This window comes from Ranitomeya imitator, chromosome 1, assembly GCF_032444005.1.
Source record: "Ranitomeya imitator isolate aRanImi1 chromosome 1, aRanImi1.pri, whole genome shotgun sequence".
In the NCBI taxonomy this organism is placed as follows: domain Eukaryota; kingdom Metazoa; phylum Chordata; class Amphibia; order Anura; family Dendrobatidae; genus Ranitomeya; species Ranitomeya imitator.
In genome coordinates, this window is record NC_091282.1 from 752,839,350 (window position 1) to 752,862,221 (window position 22,872).

Here is a 22,872-nt window from a genome sequence, read left to right on the forward strand (position 1 = left end):
TACAAGTTAGATGATTTCTGTAAGTTTCCTCCTCTTTATTTTATACTGTTTTGCATAAGTTGTATGTCTTTTTATTATCATATTTTTATACCTTTTTCTTGTAAACACTGAACCTTTTTCTATTAAAGTATAAACTTTAATAAGTTGAACCTTGAATGTTCTAAAGAATCCATAGCCTAGAGGTGTGTGAGCCTTATGAGTGATAAACATATTTTGATTAGTTATTTCTGTGACTCATCGCCCGTGTATTCGATGAGTGGTGGCAGCGCGTATGTGGCCTGGGTCAGTGTGTGATTTATGCTCCCATTACAGCATAGGACAGAGGTTGAATGCTGGACAGAGAGTTGGGAGATATATTAACCCTTGCAGGCACAACCCAAAGTCACGTGTGAGAGCAGGCACGTGACGAATAAGTGACACCACGGAGCAGCGATCCGTGACAGTAGGTATGAGTCTTGTATGTCTATGGAGGCGAGATATTCTCCCTTCTCCATGGACGCAATGATGGACCGAAGAGACTCCATGCGGAAGTGACGGACCCGTACATATTGGTTGAGTTGTTTTAGGTCCAATATGGGCCGCACACTGCCTCCTTTCTTGGGGACTAAGAATAGATTGGAGTAGAAACCTCGGAAGTGCTCGGCCGTGGAGACCGGTACTATGACTCCTGCTTGAAAAAGCGAGGAGACTGCTTGTCAGAAGGCACGAGCCTTGGCCGGTGGTTTTGGGGGGGACAAAGGAAGAATTGGTCCGGTGGGTTGGAGGTGAACTCTATCTTGTATCCGGAAGACACTAGTTCCGTGACCCACCTGTCTTCTGTAATAGGCAGCCAGACTTGATGAAAGAGCAAAAGTCGGCCGCCTACGGGTGTGGGGTCTTCCGGAGTCCGTGAGTCATGATGAGGAGAAAGTCTGAGATTTTTCTCCTCTGGGCTTAGACTGGGCTGCTTTTGACTGCCAGGTCCTGTCCGACCTTTGCGTCGACCGTGAGTTGTCCCTGCGTGGGGAACGGTTACGATTTTGTGCTGGACGCGAGACGGACCAGCCCAAAGAATTTCGAAAGGATCGGAATCGAGTTTGGTTACGCTTCTTGTAACTGCGTTTAGATTTCAGTTGGGGAAGAGAGGTACTCTTACCCCCGGTGGCATTGGATATCATCGTGTCCAACTGTTCACCAAAAAGTCGCCCACTGAGGTAGGGGAGGTGCGTGAGGGACTTCTTTGAGGCTCCGTCCGCTTTCCATTCCCGCAGCCAGAGGATACGTCGAATTGTGATGGCTTTTCATGCTATGCCCGCTACACCCCTTGCTGAATCCAGAGCTGCATGAAGCATGTAATCTGCTACGACAGCTATTTGAACCGCTTGGTCCGACAGCTCAGGAGCGGATGCTTGGAGGCCAGCTTGTAAATTTTTGCCCCAGGCCAGAATAACCTTGGCAGCCCAAACTGAAGCGAACGCAGGAGCCAGGGATGCCCCTGCAGCCTCGAAAATTGAACGAGCCATGCGTTCTACCTGCCGGTCTGCTGCAACCCTGAGGGTTGAGCTATCTGGCAGTGAAAGGAGGGTCTGTGCTGCTAGTCTAAAGACTGGGGGTCCACTTCGGGTGGGTCTGTCCATTCCTTCGTATCCTTCTGTGGGTTACCTCACCTCCAGATATTTGCGATTAACTAATTTTTTCTCAGGCTGTGAGAGCTGCTTTTTAAGGATCGCCTTAAACTCTGGGTGGTTAGAGAAAACCTTAGGCGGCTTCAGAGGTCCTTCAAAGGAAATCTTGTGTTCTGGGGCCTCTGGTGGCGGATCAGAAATGTCCAACACCTGATGGATGGAAGAGATTAAGTCCTTAACTAGCGCTGTATTGGTAGGAGGCATTGGGATCAGGGACCCCTCCGTTTCCTTGTCTGAGTCGGAGTCACAGATGCCTTCCGAATCCAGTGTATCACTGAGGCGTCCCCTGCTGGGTGAGCTGGGGCGGAGGCCTTCTCTGGTCGGGGATTGCGGAGATCTGCATTGTCTGCCCCTGGAAGGGGACGGTCTAGATGACCTAGAACTACGGTGTCTCTCCCTAGAAGGGGATGACCGTGTGCTATGGGATGACGCAGGTGAACGTGACCTGTGGGTCCGCTTGCGCCCTGACCTAGACGTGGATGTGACAGGGTCGTCCTGTCCCTGAGTCAAGCTCTCCCTTTGCTGGGTAACGGTCATAGCCGAGGCACGACTCTGCAGAGCCTGAAGCAATGTGGAGGTTGGGTTATCTATAGACTTAAATCTTATAAAGAAAAAGCAGCCAGCTCACCAATGACGATTGCAGGTGCACGGATCTCCGTTGCAGGCAAACGAGTAAATCCTCCGAAGAAGCCCCTGCGCTGGAGAGGCTAAACGGCAACGCGTTTCGATCCGAAGATCTTTTTCAAAGATTGGCTTTGAAAAAGATCTTCAGATCGAAACGCGTTGCCGTTTAGCCTCTCCAGCGCAGGGGCTTCATACCGGAGGGAGCCTGAACATTCTATGTTTGTGGAATTTTATCGTTTGGATATCAATAAATATTACGTTTTATGGAGCTGGATCTCATCTACTTTATCTATAGACTGCGTCATAGATTGCGACATTCAGTGACCCATTCCGGCGTGGCATTAGACACTGAAGCATTGGCAGGGGCCTCTTGGGGCTCTGACACAGTAGTCTGAGTGCAGTCCTGGCAGTGCGGGTATGTGCTGCCACTGGGGAGAGTGGTCTCGCAGGCTGTGCAGAATGCATAATAGCAGTCCTGCCTGGTTCTCTTGGATCTTGAGCCCGGCAAAGTGTACAGAGTGCAAAAGGGCTGGCTAGCACCTTACAGGGGTAGCTATGCAGAGGAACCTTATAGGGGAGCCTTATAGGGAATATGGATTCACAGCCGAGTAAAACAACCCAGCTGTGATCTTACCCACCAGTTTGCTCCTAGGTCCAGCGCCGAAGAACCACAGTCCTGTGCCCCCCCGGAGACTGGCTGGTCTGGTCCTGCTGACCGGGAGATGCAGGGTTAAGCCTTGCTGCAGTAGAAATGGCAGCCGAGGAGAAGAGGCAAGGAGAGAAGGGGGCGGAGAGCTGAGGAAAAAAAGGCGGCAAAGCTGTGTAAAAGCGCGCCCTTTCTGTCTCGATCCACCCCCTCTATAACACTGTAGAGTGTCATATTTGTCATCCAGAGGGGCGGGCCGAGGGGCGGAGAGGAGGCGGCAGCTTCAGCTAGGCCGAAGCCAGGGCCTAAAATAGATGCCTGATGCCCAGGACAGAGAAATTAAAAGGGAAATCGCGTTTTTTTTTTTTTTTTGCGACCGCCGGTAAACTGTTAATTACCGGCAATCGCAACCCGGGGGTCGGTAAAAAAAAACCCTGAATCATGTTCTCTGGGGTCTCGGCTACCCCCGGCAACCGAGACCCCAGAGAAAATCCGACTCTGGGGGGCGCTATTCACTTTTTCCACAGCACCGTTAATTAACAGCGCTGTGGTTTAAGTACCCTTAACTGCCGCGTTTAAAAGGCGTATCGGCGGTCGTTAAGGGGTTAAAACTCTAATTGCCCCCACCTCCCCCAACACATATTATGTTTTATTTCACATGCGTTTCTTAATCCTCGTTTTCCTTCACGGTTTTGCTGCCGTCAGTCTGAATCTACAATGTGATCATTCCAAAAAGAACCCAAAAAAAAACAAGTGGATTAACAGGGGTGTCCAAACTTATGTTTGCTACCAGGTACGTGGGAGACCCCACAAAACTCAAAATACACAGAGAGCACCCTACAAGATCTGCTTCCAATACTTCAACAACTATAACCAATCACTCGCTGGCCAATATCTAAACCGCAGAGCGTTACCTGCCCAAAAACTCTTAAAAATCCGGTTTATTGCATGCAGTACTCACAAGTGAATCGGTCAGCATATCTTTTCCCTCTCTGATGATAGTTGTGCCCAGATGACAGTCGACTGATAGCCGCTCCCCGCACCAAAACTTCAGGATGGGCTTTATCTGACGACCGCAGCGGCTTGTTGTAGACGCACATGAAATTTCTTTAAAGCAAGCAAGACCTTTTATGTATATTTCATAATATATAATTAATCTATACAAATACATACATATATATGCACACATATACATACAGTTGTGGCCAAAAGTATTGACACCCCTGCAATTATGTCAGATGATACTCAGTTACTTCCTGAAAATGATTGCAATCACAAATTCTTTGGTATTATCTTCATTTAATTTGTCTTAAATGAAAAAAAAAAACACAAAAAGAATTGTCCTAAAGCCAAATTGGATATAATTCCACACCAAACATAAAAAAGGGCGTGGACAAAATTATTGGCACTGTTCAAAAAATCATGTGATGCTTCTCTAATTTGTGTAATTAACAGCACCTGTAACGCATGTACAAGCGCGTTTATTGTTTTCTCAACAGTATTTAGCCTGTGAAATAATGGGAGAATATAATCTGGTCAGATGAGACTAAAATGAACTTGTTGGATGCCATAATACACATCTTTGGAGGTCAAAAGGCATTGCATATCACCCCCAAAACAGGCCAGAGAGTCCACAAGCTGATGACTATGTGCTCTTGGGAGAGCTGCCATAAGTAACACAATTATTTGGTTAAGAACTGTGCGACAGGCCAAGTAATTTGTTCAGTTAGTGGCCAGCCGGCCTAGGATTTATTTTGTTTTCTTTGCGCTTTGTTGTACTAAGGAACCAACAAAACATGTTGCAGCCAGTTGTCTCTAACCTGCCTGGTGTGAACTGTGCCATGAAGAAGAGTGCCTGAAGCCCCCATCTAGCCCAGGAGACTGTGATCCCAGGGGGCAAAGCATGCCATAGGTCAAGTTCACTGCACTTACTAAGTCAAACACTGCAGACATGCAGGACACACATACCGATGTGCAGCTGCAGTTGTCAACCAGCAACAGACTAATCATTTGCTCATAAATGACTGCTGGTGCTGATAAAGGTGATGGCAAAAAAACCTCTAGTGTAGGCAAAACCTGTGTCTGCTCAGCAAAGAGTGCGAGCATCACTGGAAACAACTGCACCCGAGCATGATGTGAAAGTGTTCTTCAATATTTTGAAAGGGCTGCAGAAAGAGAGGACTGCTGGGTGGATACCCTGGCTCAGGTTCCCAATGGGGAGCCCCAGGGGGTTTGCTTTGCCTTCAGTGATGCCAGACAATACCCACCAAGACATGGACATGGCAACCTGAATTGTGTGCTTCCCATGCTGTGTTGCCAGAATCCGGCCGGCCATCATCTGAGCAGCGTTTCCAAACTTTAAAGCCAAGTGCTTGCAAGTGCTGCCCTACTTCCCTAGGAGACCGGCCACTTCCTATACACAGCAGCGGTGGCCGGGAACTTGGGAAAAACAAAACGTAAACTATAAAATTATTTTAATAAGTGGTAAAATGCAAAGTTGCTTGTTTTCTTAAGCATTTTGCAATATTACTAATTTATCGAGATGAGACAACCCCTTTAAAAATGGGAAATATTTAAATACAAAACATCACATTTAAGAGTAATTAAAGGGGTTGGCCACTATTAACAAAGTTCTGCTATCTGACATAACTTTGGTGTAATTTGCAATATGCTGTGCAACAGCTATAGAAGGTCCGGAAAAGGATTTTTTTAACTTTTTTTTTCCATGACGTATTCTGAAAATGGCATTTACAGGGGTCTCGTGTGACCGCATCATCCATAGAGATGAAGGAACAAAAAAAGAGGCATGGTTTCATTAGGTAGCACGCCTTCACTGGTAGTGGCCATCCCCTTTACCATAGCACATACCGCTGAGCCTTGTGATGTCTGTGGGGTTACTCCAAGTTTCTGCTGTGGAGATTTGGGCCTCCTGGTTGCAGGGAGCGCTCTCTTCCTTGGCTACAGCCTTTTGGGGCTTTCTGCTGCCCACCTTCCTCTTCAGAGCCCCCCAGTCATGGTCCGAGGTGGTCACCGCCAGGTTTCTGCTTGTGTTGTGATTCTTCGTACTGCTGCCGTCAGATTTACGTTTCTTCTTTTGTGCCCGGTTCCTGGTTTACAATTTTATAAAAATATTTTTTGTTACATTTTAGCGTACATGAGTCTCACATTCACACTTCACTCTTTATACAGATCTGAAGTGCTACAGACTATTACATTTTTGCATTTATTGGGACAGATCATAGTCCTGATGTGCACAGTCCATGGACGAACTGTATGCAGGGCTGGATTAGACATCTAGCAACGGCTATATAGGCTGGTTCGGCAGGGGCCACACTAGATTGGTCCACATAGCTCCATGCTCCACCACTTACTCTGTGAAGCAACAGACTGCTGGAGCAACGCAGGAGACGTCAGGAGGCAAGATAGCAACACTTCATTGAGCCATCTGCGTTGAGCAAGAGAAGACTGGGTTGTGTCTAAAATGGAGCTACTTCTAGGAGGCATGAATCAATAGCAATGCATGGGTACACAGGTAACTAAGAGGAGTGATGTACTGCAGGATGAGGCAGTATAGAGGGGACAAAAGGAATGATGCACTGCTAAATGGAGCGGAATATGAGGGTGCTAAGTGAAGCCATATACTGCAGGATGCGGGCTGTGTATACATGAGAGAAATGATATACTGCAGGATGCGGGCTGTGTATACATGAGAGGAGTGATATATATTGCAGGATGCCGGCTGTGTATACATTAGAGGAGTGATATATATTGCAGGATGTGGGCTGTGTATACATTAGAGGAGTGATATACTGCAGGATGCGGGCTGTGTACACATGAGAGGAGTGATATACTGCAGGATGCAGGCTGTGTATACATGAGAGGAGTGATATACTACAGGATGCGAGCTATGCATAGGAGGCTGAGAGGATTAATGCTTTGCTGAATGGGGCTATGTGTAGGAGGCTGAACTGAGAGATAATGCAGGATGGAGCTGTACATAGGAGTCTGAAAGTAGAGATACAATGCAGGATGGGGCTGTATAGAAAAGGCTGAATGGAGAGATATAATGCAGGATGGAGAAGTATATAGGAGGCTCAATGGAGAGATATAATGCAGGATGGAGGAGTATATAGGAGGCTGAATAGAGATATAATGCAGGATGGAGGAGTATATAGGAGGCTGAATGGAGAGATATAATGCAGGATGGAGGAGTATATAGGAGGCTGAATAGAGATATAATGCAGGATGGAGGAGTATATAGAAGGCTGAATGGAGAGATATAATGCAGGATGGAGGAGTATATAGGAGGCTGAATGGAGAGATATAATGCAGGATGGAGAAGTATATAGGAGGCTGAATAGAGAGATATAATGCAGGATGGAGGAGTATATAGGAGGCTGAATAGAGAGATATAATGCAGGATGGAGCTGTACATAGGAGTCTGAAAGTAGAGATATAATGCAGGATGGGGTTGTATAGAAAAGGCTGAATGGAGAGATATAATGCTGGATGGAGCTGTATAGAAAAGGCTGAAAGTAGAGATATAATGCAGGATGGGGCTGTATAGAAAAGGCTGAAAGTAGAGATATAATGCAGGATGGGGCTGTATAGAAAAGGCTGAAAGTAGAGATATAATGCAGGATGGGGCTGTATAGAAAAGGCTGAAAGTAGAGCTATAATGCAGGATGGGGCTGTATAGAAAAGGCTGAAAGTAGAGATATAATGCAGGATGGGGCTGTATAGAAAAGGCTGAAAGTAGAGATATAATGCAGGATGGAGAAGTATATAGGAGGCTCAATGGAGAGATATAATGCAGGATGGAGGAGTATATAGGAGGCTGAATAGAGATATAATGCAGGATGGAGGAGTATATAGGAGGCTGAATAGAGATATAATGCAGGATGGAGGAGTATATAGGAGGCTGAATGGAGAGATATAATGCAGGATGGAGGAGTATATAGAAGGCTGAATGGAGAGATATAATGCAGGATGGAGGACTATATAGGAGGCTGAATGGAGAGATATAATGCAGGATGGAGAAGTATATAGGAGGCTGAATAGAGATATAATGCAGGATGGAGCTGTACATAGGAGTCTGAAAGTAGAGATACAATGCAGGATAGGGCTGTATAGAAAAGGCTGAATGGAGAGATATAATGCAGGATGGAGAAGTATATAGGAGGCTGAATGGAGAGATATAATGCAGGATGGGGCTGTATAGAAAAGGCTGAATGGAGAGATATAATGCAGGATGGAGGAGTATATAGGAGGCTGAATAGAGAGATAGAGGAGTACACTCATGGCCAAAATTTTTGAGAATAACACCAAAATTATATTTTCACATGATCTGCTGCCCTCTGGTTTTTATTAGTGTTTGTCTGATGTTTATATCACATACAGAAATATAATTGCAATCATATTATGAGTACCAATAGGTTATATTGACAGTTAGAATGAGTTAATGCAGCAAGTCAATATTTGCAGTGTTGACCCTTCTTCAAGACCTCTGCAATTCTCCCTGGCATGCTCTCAATCAACTTCTGGACCAAATCCTGACTGATAGCAGTCCATTCTTGCATAATCAATGCTTGCATTTTGCCAGAATTTGTTGGTTTTTGTTTGTCCACCAGTCTCTTGATGTTTGACCACAAGTTCTCAATGGGATTAAGATCTGGGGAGTTTCCAGGCCATAGACCCAAAATCTCTATGTTTTGTTCCATGAGCCATTTAGTTATCACCTTTGCTTTATGGCAAGGTGCTCCATCATGCTGGAAAAGGCATTGTTGGGCGCCAAACTGCTCTTGGACGGTTGGGAGAAGTTGCTCTTGGAGGACATTCTGGTACCATTCTTTATTCATGGCTGTGTTTTTAGGCAAGACTGTGAGTGAGCCGATTCCCTTGGCTGAGAAGCAACCCCACACATGAATGGTTTCAGGATGCTTTAGGCTACGTTCACACGGTGCGGTTTTTGCTGCGGATCCGCAGCGGATTTGCCGCTGCGGATCCGCAGCCGTTTTCCATGTGGTGTACAGTACAATGTAACCCTATGGAAAACGAAACCCGCTGTGCACATGATCCTGAATTTCCCGGGAAAAAAACGCGTGGAAACGCTGCGGAAAAAAAGAAGTACCATGTCAATTCTTTCTGCGGATTCCGCAGCGGGTTTCCAACTGCACCAATAGGAAAGTGCAGGTGAAAACCCGCAGAGGAATCCGCAGAAGAAAACGCATGAAAATCCGCAGTGCAAAATGCACTGATTTTGCACTGCGGATTTTCCAAAAAAGGACCTGAAAAACCCGCAGGGAATTCAGGATCGTGTGAACGTACCCTTACAGTTGGCATAAGACAAGACTGGTGGTAGCGCTCACCTCTTCTTCTCCGAATAAGCTGTTTTCCAGATGTCCCACACAATCGAAAAGGGGATTCATCAGAGAAAATGACTTTGCCCCAGTCCTCAGCAGTCCACTCCCTGTACCTTTTGCAGAATATCAGTCGGTACCTGATGTTTTTTCTGGAGAGAAGTGGCTTCTTTGCTGTCCTCCTTGAAACCAGGCCTTGCTCAAAGAGTCTCCGCCTCACAGTGCGTGCAGAAGCACTCACACCAGCCTGCTGCCATTCCTGAGCAAGCTCGGCACTGCTGGTAGTCCGATCCCGCAGCTGAAACAGTTTTAAGATACGGTCCGGGCGCTTGAAGGTCTTTCTTGGAAAGCTCTCTCCTTGAAGTTCTTGATGATGCGATAGATTGTTGATAGAGGTGCAATCTTTGTAGCTGCGATACTCTTCCCTGTTAGGCCATTTTTGTGCAGTGCAATGATGGCGGCACGTGTTTCGTTAGAGATAACCATGGTTAACTGAAGAGAAACAATGATACCAAGCACCAGCCTCCTTTTAAAGTGTCCAGTGATGTCATTCTTACTTAATCATGACTGATTGATCGCCAGCCCTGTCCTCATCAACACCCACACCTGTGTTAATGGATCAATCACTAAAACGATGTTAGCTGCTCCTTTTAAGGCAGGACTGCAATGATGTTGAAATGTGTTTTGGGGGTTAAAGTTCATTTTCTGGGCAAATATTGACTTTGCAAGTACAGTAACTGCTGTTAAGCTGATCACTCTGACATTCAGGAGTATATGCAAATTGCCATTAGAAAAAATGAAGCAGTAGACTTTGGAAAAATTAATATTTGTCTCATTCTCAAAATTTTTGTCCATGACTGTATATAGGAGGCTGAATAGAGAGATATAATGCAGGATGGGGCTGAATAGAAAAGGCTGAATGGAGAGATATAATGCAGGATGGAGGAGTATATAGGAGGCTGAATAGAGAGATATAATGCAGGATGGAGGAGTATATAGGAGGCTGAATAGAGATGTAATGCAGGATGGAGGAGTATATAGGAGGATGAATAGAGATATATAATGCAGGATGGGGCTGAATAGAAAAGGCTGAATGGAGAGATAATGCAGGATGGAGATGTACATAGGAGGGTGACTGGAGAGATATAATGCAGGATGGAGAAGTATATAGGAGGCTGAATAGATAAATATAATCATCTAAGGTCCTTCAGGCGCTAATTCTTAGGAAGGAAGCGTCCGAGGGTGAGTACATTCCTAATAGGTATATACTCACCCTCAGACGTGCCCTGGTTCTAACCCGCAGCCTTCCTTCCTAAGAATCAGCGCCTGAAGGCCCCTAGATGACGTCGCGGCTTGTGATTGGTCGCGTGATGCCCATGTGACTGCTCACGCGACCAATCACAAGCCGCAACATCATCGGAGGTCCTTCAGGCGCTCATTCTTAGGAAGGAAGGCTGCCGGTGAGAACCAGGGTGCGTCCGAGGGCAAGTATATCAATATTTTTTATTTTGATTCTTTATTTTACACTTAAATATGGATCCCAGGGCCTGAAGGAGAGTTTCCTCTCCTTCAGACCCTGGGAACCATTAGAAACCCAATGCACTGCATTGGGTTTCGTGTTTCGGCCGACCCCGACTTTTCTATAGGATCGGCCGATTTCACTCGACCCCACTTTTGAAAAAGTCGGGTTTCGTGAAACCCGACCCGATCCTATAAAAAGAAAAGTCGCTCAACCCTACTGAGCACGTAGCACAGATTCATCTCAACTAAAAGCAGAGATCCTTAGATCTGGAACAGTTAGATCTGGAACAGAACAGACATTTATAGGACATTTCATAACTTTCCCAAATTCTTTTGAAGACATTTCCAGCACATCCTGCATTGTACAAAACAAATGAACTTAAATTATTAAATATTAGGAGTCGGACCATTTTATACCGACTCCAACTCCACCAAAGTGGACACCGACCCCACCTCCACAACCTTAGTTTAGCATATGTAACGTACTTTCAAATGCCAGGGCTGAATTTCAGTTCCTGTGTGGCCCTCGCTGTAAGAACAACGTAGCTGATCGGTGGGAGTCCAACACCTATCTAACGCTAAAGACAAATCCTAAGGATAGGTGATCAACCTCTCAGTCCTGGACAACCAATTAAAACATAAATGTTTAACCCTCTCCTGACAAGGCACCACGGGAGCTGCGTTCTCGCAAAGAGCAGTATGTATACACATCTCTGCTATTTACGGTCATCAAGCGGTGTCCAGGTTAAGATGGCTGCTGTCTCTGACGTCGCCCTGGGGGTCTATACCGCATACCCCCCCCCCCCCCCCCAACTCACCATGTCGACAATCGATGTGGTTGGCTGGTCATTTCTGACCAGCCAATCATACCAATGTGACAAAGTTTGAAATAAAATAAAATAACCGTGACATGGTGTGATCCATGCTGTCTGACATAGCACCAATCACGAGTCACAATGGGAGGGGTGATCGCTACATCACCTCACCTGATTAACCCCCAACGCCAAAGGGGTTCATCTAAATTAGCGATCACCACTCTGCACACCATCCTTTCCTTAGAGTTAGCGTGGAGAGTGGTTGTGAGAACCCGTGTTACCTGAGAGGAAGAAACATTGTTGGCCAGTGCGATCCCCCTGCGATCTGAGTCCTAGTGCTACGATCTGCCTCTTGCACATGGTGCTGTATGACTGATCTGTGCTCACAACAGCAGCAGCTCCCCAATCCCTGTCCCAGTCCTCCTAACTCCCAAATGCACTGGTATGCCTCGAATAAAGTTTTAGGTAGTGCATTAGGGGAGTATACGTCACATTGTTAGGATAAGTTCACACAGGGCGGTTTTGCTGCTTTTTTTTCTGCAGCAAAACCTGATCATCTTGGCAGGAAAGAAGCTGCGTCAAAAACGCAGGTTTAGGTGCGTTTTTGGTGCGTTTTTTTTCCTTTCTTTGTCCAGGCTAATGTCCTTGGATTCTCAGCAGCAAAAACGCAGCAAATAATGATACCTGCATTTTTGCTGCGTTTTTTTTCAACACCCATGGGTGAAAAAAACGCAGCAAAAACGCTGAAAGAAGTGACATGCTCTATGTCCAAAAAAAACGCAGCAAAGCACAAAATACTGATCAAACAAAAACCCAATGTGTGTGCATGAGATTTCTGAAATCTCATAGGCTTTGTAAAAAGCAGCTGACAATTAGCATAAAAAAACGCCCTGTGTGAACTTACCCTTAGAGACATCAGTTTTTCCTTAGTAATAAAAAAAATAAATATATATATAGAAGCCAAGTAAATTTATAGGTAGGACATTAGTGTATTGAACATCTATATCTATATATATATATATATATATATATATATATATATATATATATATATATATATATATATATATATATATATATATATATATATATATATATATATATATATTATATAATTGCCTAGAATACTACTTCCTGCAATTTGTGCCAACTTCCGTGGCTTTGTCCGGAGCTAATGTCCGGAGCTAATGTCCGGAGCTAATGTCCGGAGCTAATGTCCGGAGCTAATGTCCGGAGATAAGTGACGTCAACAGTGTCCAGTGTCTGATTGGTTGCCGCCTGATGCGAGCGACCAATCAGAAACGTGCCGTACTGTGACACACTCCGCCCGCCATTTTGGTGTGATTTTTGAATTTTTACCTCACAGCAAGTTTCTACTGCGTGGAGGCGGGCCCAGTGACGTTGCTCTTCAAGCTCCTGCCGAATTTCGTCAAAAAAATGATAATACCATTTACCAAAACTATATATATTTAGTATTGAAGTGGTTCAGTGACATTTTCACACCAATTTTGAACTTTTGTTTGGTGTTTTCTCCATATACTGCCTATTATTTTTGTTCTTTCTTACTATTATTTATTAATTGTATTATTCTTACATTTGAATAAATAAAGTATATATGGATTCTAGACTCCCGATTCTTTAGAATCGGGCTGCCATCTAGTCTACTATATAATTGTCTAAGGGTCACTTCCGTCTGTCTGTCTTTCTGTCACGGATATTCATTGGTCGCGGCCTCTGTCTGTCATTAGCTCCGGACATTAGCTCCGGACATTAGCTCCGGACATTAGCTCCGGACAAAGCCACGGAAGTTGGCACAAATTGCAGGAAGTAGTATTCTAGGCAATTAATCTCCGGACATTAGCTCCGGACATTAGCTCCGGACAAAGCCACGGAAGTTGGCACAAATTGCAGGAAGTAGTATTCTAGGCAATTATATATTAGATAGTCTATGTGGGGTTCACTGTGTATAAGGGGGCTCATATTGTATTTAGAGAGGCTATGAGGGGGCTCATTATATTCAGAGAGGAAATATGGAGGCTCATACTGTATATAGGGGCTGTGTGCAGGCTCATTCAGCAAATAGGAGGATGTCAGCATGCTCAATTCTGCTCAATATTAAGTGATACCATACATACTAATATAAATAATTAATATGGTAATATTAAAATTGAGCAGAAATAATTTCAGCCAATTGGTTTGGCCACCACAACAGTCACAGTCTCTCACGCGGTCCCTCGGGAAAATTAATTGTCCAGCTCTACCTTAGAGGACTTGAACTTGTTACTGTTTAATGGCTTATACCACAGTGGGTTGTGAAAGTATTCACTCCTCCCCAAATTGGCATTTTTTGTGCTTTGCTTACCTCACAACATAGAAGTTCACATTTTTGGGGGGGTTGTTTGTTTTTGAGAGTTTGCATCATTTCATGCAAAAACCATGCACATTTGGTTTTCTTTTTAACTGTGAAGCAAAGAATAGGAAAAAATAACTGAAAACTTCAGTGTGCATAGCTATTCACCCCCCTAAAGTGTCATTATTTTGTAGTGCCTCCTTTTGGAGTAAGTACAGTTGCATGTCGCTTTGGATAAGCAAGTCACTGTGAGCTTTCCACATCTTGCCACTGGGATTTTTGCAAGGTAAAACTGCTCCAGCTCCTTCAAGTTAGAGGGTTTCCTGTGAACAGCAATCTTCACATCTGACCACAGATTCTCTATTGGATTAAGGTCTGGGCTTTTACTAGGCCACTCCAAAACATTTACACAATTTCCCTTAAACCTCGTGATTGTTGCTTTAGCAGTATGCTTTGGGTCATTATTTTGTTGGAAGGTGAACCTCCGTCCCAGTCTCAAATCACTGACAAACAGGTTTTACTCAAGAATATCCCTGTATTTTTCACCAACCATCTTCCCCTTCCCTTCTGCCAAAAAACATCTCCACAGCATGATGCTGCCACCACGTTTCAATGTGGGGATGTTGTTCTTGGGGTGATGGGCTATATTGGTTTGGCTACAGACATATAGTTTACCTTGGTGGCCAAAAAAGTCCACAGCACCTTCCTCCACACATTTGGGGAGTCTCCCACATGTATTTTGGCAAACTCAAAATAAGCCTTACACAATTTTTGCGTCTAAGTAAAGGCTTTTATCTGCTCACTCTTCCATCAAGGCCACCTTTATGAAGTATATGGCTTATTGAGATCGTATGGACAGATACCCCAGTCTCTGTTTGGGAACTCTGCAGCTCCTTCAGTATTACCTTTGGTGTCTATGCTGCCTCACTGATTTATGCCCTCCTTGCCCATGCTGAGAGTTTTGGTGGGCAGCCCACTCTTTGCAGGTTTGTTGTGGTACCATGTTCTTTGCATTTGATGATAATCGATTTGACAGTGCTCGGATTATCAGAGATTGGACCATTTTTTGTATAACCCAACCCCGACTTCTGAACAACACTGTCCATGACTTGTTTGGAGATCTGCTTGGTCTTTAGGGTATGTGCACACGTTGCGGATTCTCTGCAGATCCGCAGCGTTTTTTTGAGGTGCAGAAACTCTGCAGATCCGCAATTGATTTACAGTACAATGTAAATCAATGAGAAATAAAAAAAATGCTGTGCACACTTTGCAGAAAATCCGCTGCAGAAACGCTGCGGTTTAAAAGAAGTAGCATCACTTTTTTGTGAATCTGCAGCGTTTTTGTACCCATTCCATTATAGAAAACCGCAGGGGTAAAAAACGCAGCAAATCCGCAAGAAAAACGCACAAAAAACGCGACAAATCCGCAGGCGCGTTTTCTGCCAGGAGAGGCAGAATCCGCACCAGAAATTCCTAAGCCTAATCCGCAATGTGTGCACATAGCCTTATGGTGTTTTCTGGTTTCTGGAGATCTCCTTGGTCTTCATGGTGGTGTTTGGTTAGTGGAGCCTCTTGTTAATGGTGTTGCAACCTCTGTGGCCTTTCAGAAAAGTTAAAGTGTGTATACTGACAGACATGTGACACAGATTGCACACAGGGGGACTTCCTGTCACTTATCATAGGACTGATTAAGGGAATTGCCTGCACCAGAAACATTTAGGGGCTTCATCGCAAAAGGGATGAATACATATGCACATGACAATTTTTATAGTTATTTGACCCCATAATTTTCATACTTCACCAATTTAAACTATTTAGTGCTGATGCATCACACACAAACCAGATTACAAAAATATTTAAACACAGGTTGTAATGTAACAAAATAGGGAAAAAGTCAAGGGGGTTCAATACTTTCACAAGCCACTATTTATACTGTGATACCACAGTACTGTAGCATATAGCAAAATTACATTTCTATTGAGCTACACAGGAGGAGTAACAAAAGAAGTCATTGGGACATTCAACAGCCATGCTTAGTTTGATAACGTATCGGCAATAGTCAGTCAGCAGCAACCCGAGTTTGCTCAGTTTGCTGCTGGTACAGCCAGCGTATGCTTAGGAGCCTCCTTTGTACAAGTGCACTCTGAATGTGGTGTAGAGTTACATCAGAGTGTGTGAAAGGGTTAAACCTCCAAACATACATTAAAATAAAGTATTAGAAGACCACCAATCCACTAACCTCTCTTCCACATCGCAGAAGTATCTGACACAGCTCTTCCAATCCTCCGGAAACCCATTTTTGAACTTGGTTATCAGCCATGTTGGATAGCCTGACATTAGAGGACCGACATTATAAGAAATCTCTCTTCTTCCACTTTCCCCCCTTCGCTTGCTGCCCGTTTACATACCAAAATCACTCATGCAGACCGTATTTGCTTCCCCTATCAGTTGGTACACACTTCCAGTTATGGTTTTTAATATGTTGCTCTGGATTTGCTGTACTATGATATTACTGTGCCAGAGCTGAAAGTCCAAGTCCCTGCAACATGGGAATAAGAAGAAAAAAAAAAAATCAGCAATTGCACCACATATCACAAAATGTTAAAAAAAAAAATAAAAAAAAAGGGAAGAGTAGAGGATTCTTGAGCACCTGCGGGGAATAGAACTGGTTAATGACCTATGATGTACATTTTTATCATGGGTTGATAAGCAAAGTATGAAGCCGGATCACGAGCTGCGACCACACCAATATAAGGCAAAGGCAGAAGTCGGCTCGGTTACATAACCGGCATCTGCATACGGTAGCTGCAAATGAGCCATATAAATGACGCTACCAGCTCTGACACCGGCACTCAAATGACGACTGTACTGGTGCACGCCAGCTGCTCTCCACTGGCTCTGCGTGACACAAATGAGTGAAACCAAGGGCTCATTATAGCATTTAACCCCTTCCCGACCTGTGACACAGCGTATGCGTCATGAAAGTCGGTGCCAATCCGACCTGTGACGCATATGCTGTGTCACAGAATGATCGCGTCCCTGCAGATCCAGTGAAAGGGTTAACTCCCATTTCACCCGATCTGCAGGGACAGGGGTAGCGGTAGTTTAGCCCGGGGGGGTTAGAATTGAGGGGTTTCCACTGTTTAGGCTGCTTTCACACATCAGGTTTTTTGTTTCAGGCGAATTCCGGCTCTTCCGATAAAAAACGGAATAGAAAACCGGAGAAGCCGGATCCGGCATTTCCCCCACTGAATATTATTGGTGCCGGATGGCGCCGGATAGCCCAGCGTTCCTTCCGGTCTGATGCCGGATCCGGCGTCTAGTCGATTCCGGCGTCTGGAAAAAACGTCTACTGTAACGTTTTTTGTCTCCGGCGAAAAAGCCGGAAAGGCCGGATCCGATCTTTCCGGCATTTTACAACAATGCATGTCTATGGACGCCGCAAAGCGCCGGATCCGGAAAAAGTTGGATCCGGCGGCCGTATCCGGCTTTTTACACTGAGCATGCTCAAAAAACTTTGATCAGCCCCCTGGACTATATATAAAGCAGGGCCATGAGGCCTTCAGCCATTTCCAGCCCAAAAGCAGAAGAGCCAACACCCTGCCACACCCTGCCAAGACGGAAGGAGCCAGAAACCTGCCAGAGAGCCTGCCACAGAGCTGAGAGCCTGCCACAGAGCTGAGAGCCGAGAGCCTTCCACACAGCTGAGAGCCTGCCACAGAGCCGAGAGCCTGCCACAGAGCTGAGAGCCGAGAGCCTGCCACAGAGCTGAGAGCCGAGAGCCTGCCACAGAGCCGAGAGCCTGCCACAGAGCCGAGAGCCTGCCACAGAGCTGAGAGCCTGCCACAGAGCTGAGAGCCTGCCACAGAGCCGAGAGCCTTCCACAGAGCTGAGAGCCTGCCAGAGCCGAGAGCCTGCCACAGAGCCGAGAGCCTGCCACAGAGCCGAGAGCCTGCCACAGAGCCTGCCACAGAGCTGAGAGCCTTCCATAGAGCCGAGAGCCTTCCACAGAGCCGAGAGCCTGCCACAGAGCCGACAGCCTGCCACAGAGCTGAGAGCCTGCTACAGAGCCGAGAGCCTGCCACAGAGCCGAGAGCCTGCCACAGAGCTGAGAGCCTGCCACAGAGCTGAGAGCCTGCCACAGAGCCGAGAGCCATGTCTTCGGGGAGCCCTCCTCCTCCTCGCCGTCAACGCACAGAGGTTAGTATGAACCAAAGTGTGTGTGTGTGTGTGTGTGTGTCATGTATTTTTTTATGTTTCATCGTAGGAAGCTGATGAGGCTGAGTCCCCCGGAGAAGAGGTGGTCCCAGAAGATGAGGGAAGGGGTGGAGAAACCCACGGAGAGGGCTCACAATTGGTATGTATCTGTGATGTATTACGGAAACACACCCTACACTACACACAAAACATAACACTAGATTCCTACAACAAAATACATAGAAACTGATACTTTCAAACCTCACACAACACCTACAAAACATATATATCACATGGCACACAACACATAGAATGGCTACCAACAAGCACATAATTTTTTTTTTGTCTTCTAGAGTTCTGAATCTGGTGCCCAAGCAATAGGTCCTTCCAGTGGCTCCCGGGGTCGTCGGCGACATTCACGTGGCGGCCGTCGTCGTGTAGGTTTTTTGTTATTTTTTGGGTGTAGGTTAGCAATGTTTCAAATTTGGTGTTAATTTTTTTCCCCCTTTTCAAACAGGTTTCCCAGCGTGCTCCAGATTCGGACGGTGAGGAGGTCGGCCTTGATATTGACCTCCTCATCGATCTTGTCAGAGACAGGGAGCCGTTGTGGAATATGGGTGACCGCCGCCATGCTGATCTCTCAGTGACCCGTCGACTCTGGGAGCAAATCTGCTGTGAACTGATTCCGAGGTGGGAGGACCTAGATGTTCAGGCCCAGATTCAAGAACGTAAGTATCCTCAGTTCAGTTTTGGTGATGCATTCTAAAATGCTGTTTCTAACCAAGTTGTCTTTCTCCTATTTTAACAGGTGAGCGGATTGTGAAAAGGTGGCGGTCGATCAGGGATCGCTTTAAGAAGGAGTTCAATAAAGAGATGCAGGCCCCGAGTGGATCTGGAGGACGCAGGAGCACGTACAAATACGCAAGGGCCCGGTCGTTCCTCAGGTCAACGATGGTCACCCGAAAGTAAATATTACCCACCACATGCACTAATGTTTTACATGTCTAGCCTCTTTTGCTCTTTCAGCCAGGGCCATGCAATGACAGTATATTAATTGTTTGTTTCTCTCTTTTTCCACAGTACCGTTGGGAGCACTCGGGAGCCTGCAGCACAATTGAACACTTCTGGGGCAATCCCTCAGGAGGCCGCCACCGAGGGACACTTTAACAGTGAGGAACCCTCTGCACCTTCCCACTCTGCACCTTCCCACTCTACCGATCCCTCTTTCCCATCCACGAGCGCTGGAGCATCCTGGCCGGTTCCATTGCATGTAGCTGCTGGTGAGAACATAGCGTTTCCTGTACCCCACCCTTCTGCTGCAGCCACCTCTAGTACACCTGTAGCATCGGGGCGGTTTCGCCAGAGGGGTCAGATACATAGTTATGCTCCCGAGTTCTTGCACCTGAACGCATCGTTCCAGAACTGTCTTAAAGTTTTGTCCGAGCAAATGGCTGCAGGATTCAATTTCATAAATAAAAGTATGCTCGAGATGCATACACTTCTGGTAACGATGCGTTCAGAGTCAAAACAGTCACCGAACAACACTTTTTTTCAGTCAGTGCTTGAGCAAATGGAGACGCTATCTACTTCTCAGCAGATGCAAGTAATGGAATCCTGCCAGTCTACTCTAGCGCTAATTGCCTCTAGAGCAGATAGTCTTTCCAACCATCCTCCAACTGGCCCCCCTTCCTCCACTGTCCACCACTACAGCCAGTACCATCCTCCTGACCCGTATCGCCAAACTGACCTTGCCCCATCCCACCCAACTCGCCATCATCCACATCGTGCCCCGTCCCAACAGCCACAACACTTTCAGCGTTCCTGTGACCCTTCCCACCAGCCACACCACCAGCCACGCGCCCCTTCCCACCATCCACACTACCAGCCTCCCTCCCGTGCCACTTCCCACCCATATGATGATCCCGACCCATACAACTTCACATCTACTTCATCCTCGCCTCCTCTCCCTGCCCACTTCCAACAGACTCTATCACCCTCTTCCCAAACATCTTCTACACACATCACTCATTCTGCCACCCAGTCCTCACAAAACATTTCCTACACCCCTCCATCCTACCAAATTTCTAACCCCAATCCCACTTTCTTGTCCACCCGCTCAATAGCTTTCTCTACTCCTTCACCCCTAAACGTTGAACATTCTCCACCACCATCACATTCCTCTCTCCACACTCCCACTGTCGAAGTGTCCCTATCAGACAGTGCCTCCGACAGTATCTCCACCTCGACGTATGAAAACATTTAGTACCCATTTTTTTGTGTGTTACATTATGTTAATAAAAGTTTTTGGTTGAAAACTCTCTTGTATTTATTCATTAGGCACAAATAACACTTTTGTTAAAAAAGGTTTATTGATAACAGTAGTACTTTGGGTATGCACATCTTGGTTTAAAAATAAACTCAAACAGGTACCCAACATGTGTAAAAGGTAAACCCAAACAGGTACGCAACATGAGGGTAAAAACCAAACTGGTACACAACATGGGTAAGGTAAAAACAACAGGTGCGCAACATTGGTAAAAGGTAAACCCAAACAGGTACGCAACATGAGGGTAAAAACCAAACTGGTACACAACATGGGTAAGGTAAGAACAACAGGTACACAACATGGGTAAAGGTTAAAGTTATTACTAGGTATATACAAAGTGTTTAAACTCTATCATCCTGCCAGTGTATTCTTCCTTGGGGTGAAATAAAATATTCTGCAAAGTGATCCCGTATTCTGGACACTGTGGCAGAACTTCTGTATGTCTGGATGCTATAATCCATCAAGGTGGTTTCGGCAGAGTGGTCATCAATGGAAAGCTGTTCCTTGGATATAACATAATTGTGGAGGACAACACACGCTTTCACCACCTCATCCACAGTGTCTGTCTTTAAGTTTATGGATGTCAAGAGAACTCTCCATTTGGCGGTTAGGATCCCAAACGCACACTCCACCATTCTCCTTGCACGTGTGAGTCTGTAGTTGAAAATTCTTTTAGTATTGGTTAAATCACGGCTGGAGTAGGGTTTCAAAAGATGCTCTGAAAGCTGAAAAGCTTCATCCCCAACACATACAAATGGCATTGGTGGCTCGGAAGTTTGAGGCAGTGGTCTTGGGGGGGGAAATTGAAAGGTTTTTCCATATAAATGCCGCCCCATAGAAGACCATCAGGCCATCAGCACGATGGAAATGTACTTCTTGTAGTTGAAATACTGAGATCCAGAACCAGCCGGTTTCACGATACGGATGTGTTTCCCGTCCACCGCACCCAAGCAATTTGGAAACTGGCACACTTCCAGGAATCTGTCAGCTACTTCCAACCATGTCTGCATTGTGGGATGTGGAATGTATTCATCATGCAGACAGTCCCACAGTGCATGGCAAGTGTGCCTCACTATTCCTGATATTGTGGAAATGCCCAGTCTGAATTGAAAATGTAGGGAGGACAGGGATTCACCGGTTGCTAGGAATCTGTGAAGAAAAGGAAGGCAGAAATTACTACAAATTCAAAAGATCAAATAAAGAGTCCACAACAAAAGTTGATTCAAAAAGAATGCTTACCGAAGAGTGACCATCAGACGCTCAGTCGGGGTAATGGAGAATCGGCAATAGGTATCACTCCTTATCAGATGTTCAACCCGCTCCACCAATATATCAAAGTTCTCCGCTTTCATCCGAACATAGCAGAAAAACTTTTCAGGGTCACCTCGAAGCTCCATATACAACGTTGAAAAGACTCCCCGGGTCATTCTCTGTGTCGTGATGGGGTGGGGATCCACAAACGGCGTCGTCACAGACGCATGACACGCTGTCTCTCTTCCTCTTTCTCAATCACAATAGCTTTTAATCGATTCGCCTCTGTGATGAAATCCACGTTGTTCTGCAGAATCTTTGCAATAATGCCATCCATCTTGCTCTGTAGCTTGCTCCTCTCCAACCCGTCACAGATGTTAAGAACACTGTATATATAGTTTTCAGCCGGCCAATCACCTTTTTAGCCTTTCAGGGGGCGTTTTTTAAAGCCGGATCCGTAAAAAACCGGATAGAAAAACGGACGAAACGGATGCAACCGGATGAGCCGGATCCGGTTTTTCGCCGGATCCGGACACCTGATCCGGCTAAAAAAACGGATCCGGCTCGTCCGGTTGCCTCCGGTTTCTTTGAAAAAAAACGGATCCGGCGATGTGGCGCGACGCCGCATCTGGCAACCGGCAAAAAACATGATGTGTGAAAACAGCCTTAGGCACATCAGGGGTCTCCAAACGCAACATGGCGCCACCATTGATTCCAGCCAATCTTGTATTCAAAAAGTCAAATGGTGCTCCCTCACTTCCGAGCCCCGACGTGTGCCCAAACAGTGGTTTACCCCCACACATGGGGTACCAGCATACTCAGGACAAACTGCGCAACAATTACTGGGCTCCAATTTCTCCTGTTACCCATGTGAAAATAAAAAAATGCTTGCTAAAACATCATTTTTGAGGAAAGAAAAGTGATTTTTTATTTTCACGGCTCTGCGTTGTAAACGTCTGTGAAGCACTTGGGGGTTCAAAGTGCTCACCACATATCTAGATAAGTTCCTTGGGGGGTCTAGTTTCCAAAATGGGGTCTCTTGTGGGGGGTTTCTACTGTTTAGGCACACCAGGGGCTCTGCAAACGCAACGTGACACCCGCAGACCATTCCATCAAAGT

The 22,872-nt window shown here is 45.8% G+C and overlaps 1 protein-coding gene across 2 annotated transcripts in view; it reads right to left on the reverse strand.

The window, feature by feature from the left end:
* Positions 1-22,872, reverse strand: part of MIS18BP1 (MIS18 binding protein 1) — a 197,536-nt gene that overhangs the window by 107,349 nt on the left and 67,315 nt on the right. For both annotated transcript variants that reach the window (XM_069734982.1, XM_069734973.1), the window contains 4 exons: positions 16,388-16,518; positions 16,219-16,309; positions 5,803-6,041; positions 3,896-4,041 (listed from right to left, as the gene is read on the reverse strand). In XM_069734982.1, the coding sequence (XP_069591083.1) occupies positions 3,896-4,041; positions 5,803-6,041; positions 16,219-16,309; positions 16,388-16,518 (607 nt within the window). The remainder of the gene's footprint in view (positions 1-3,895; positions 4,042-5,802; positions 6,042-16,218; positions 16,310-16,387; positions 16,519-22,872) is intronic.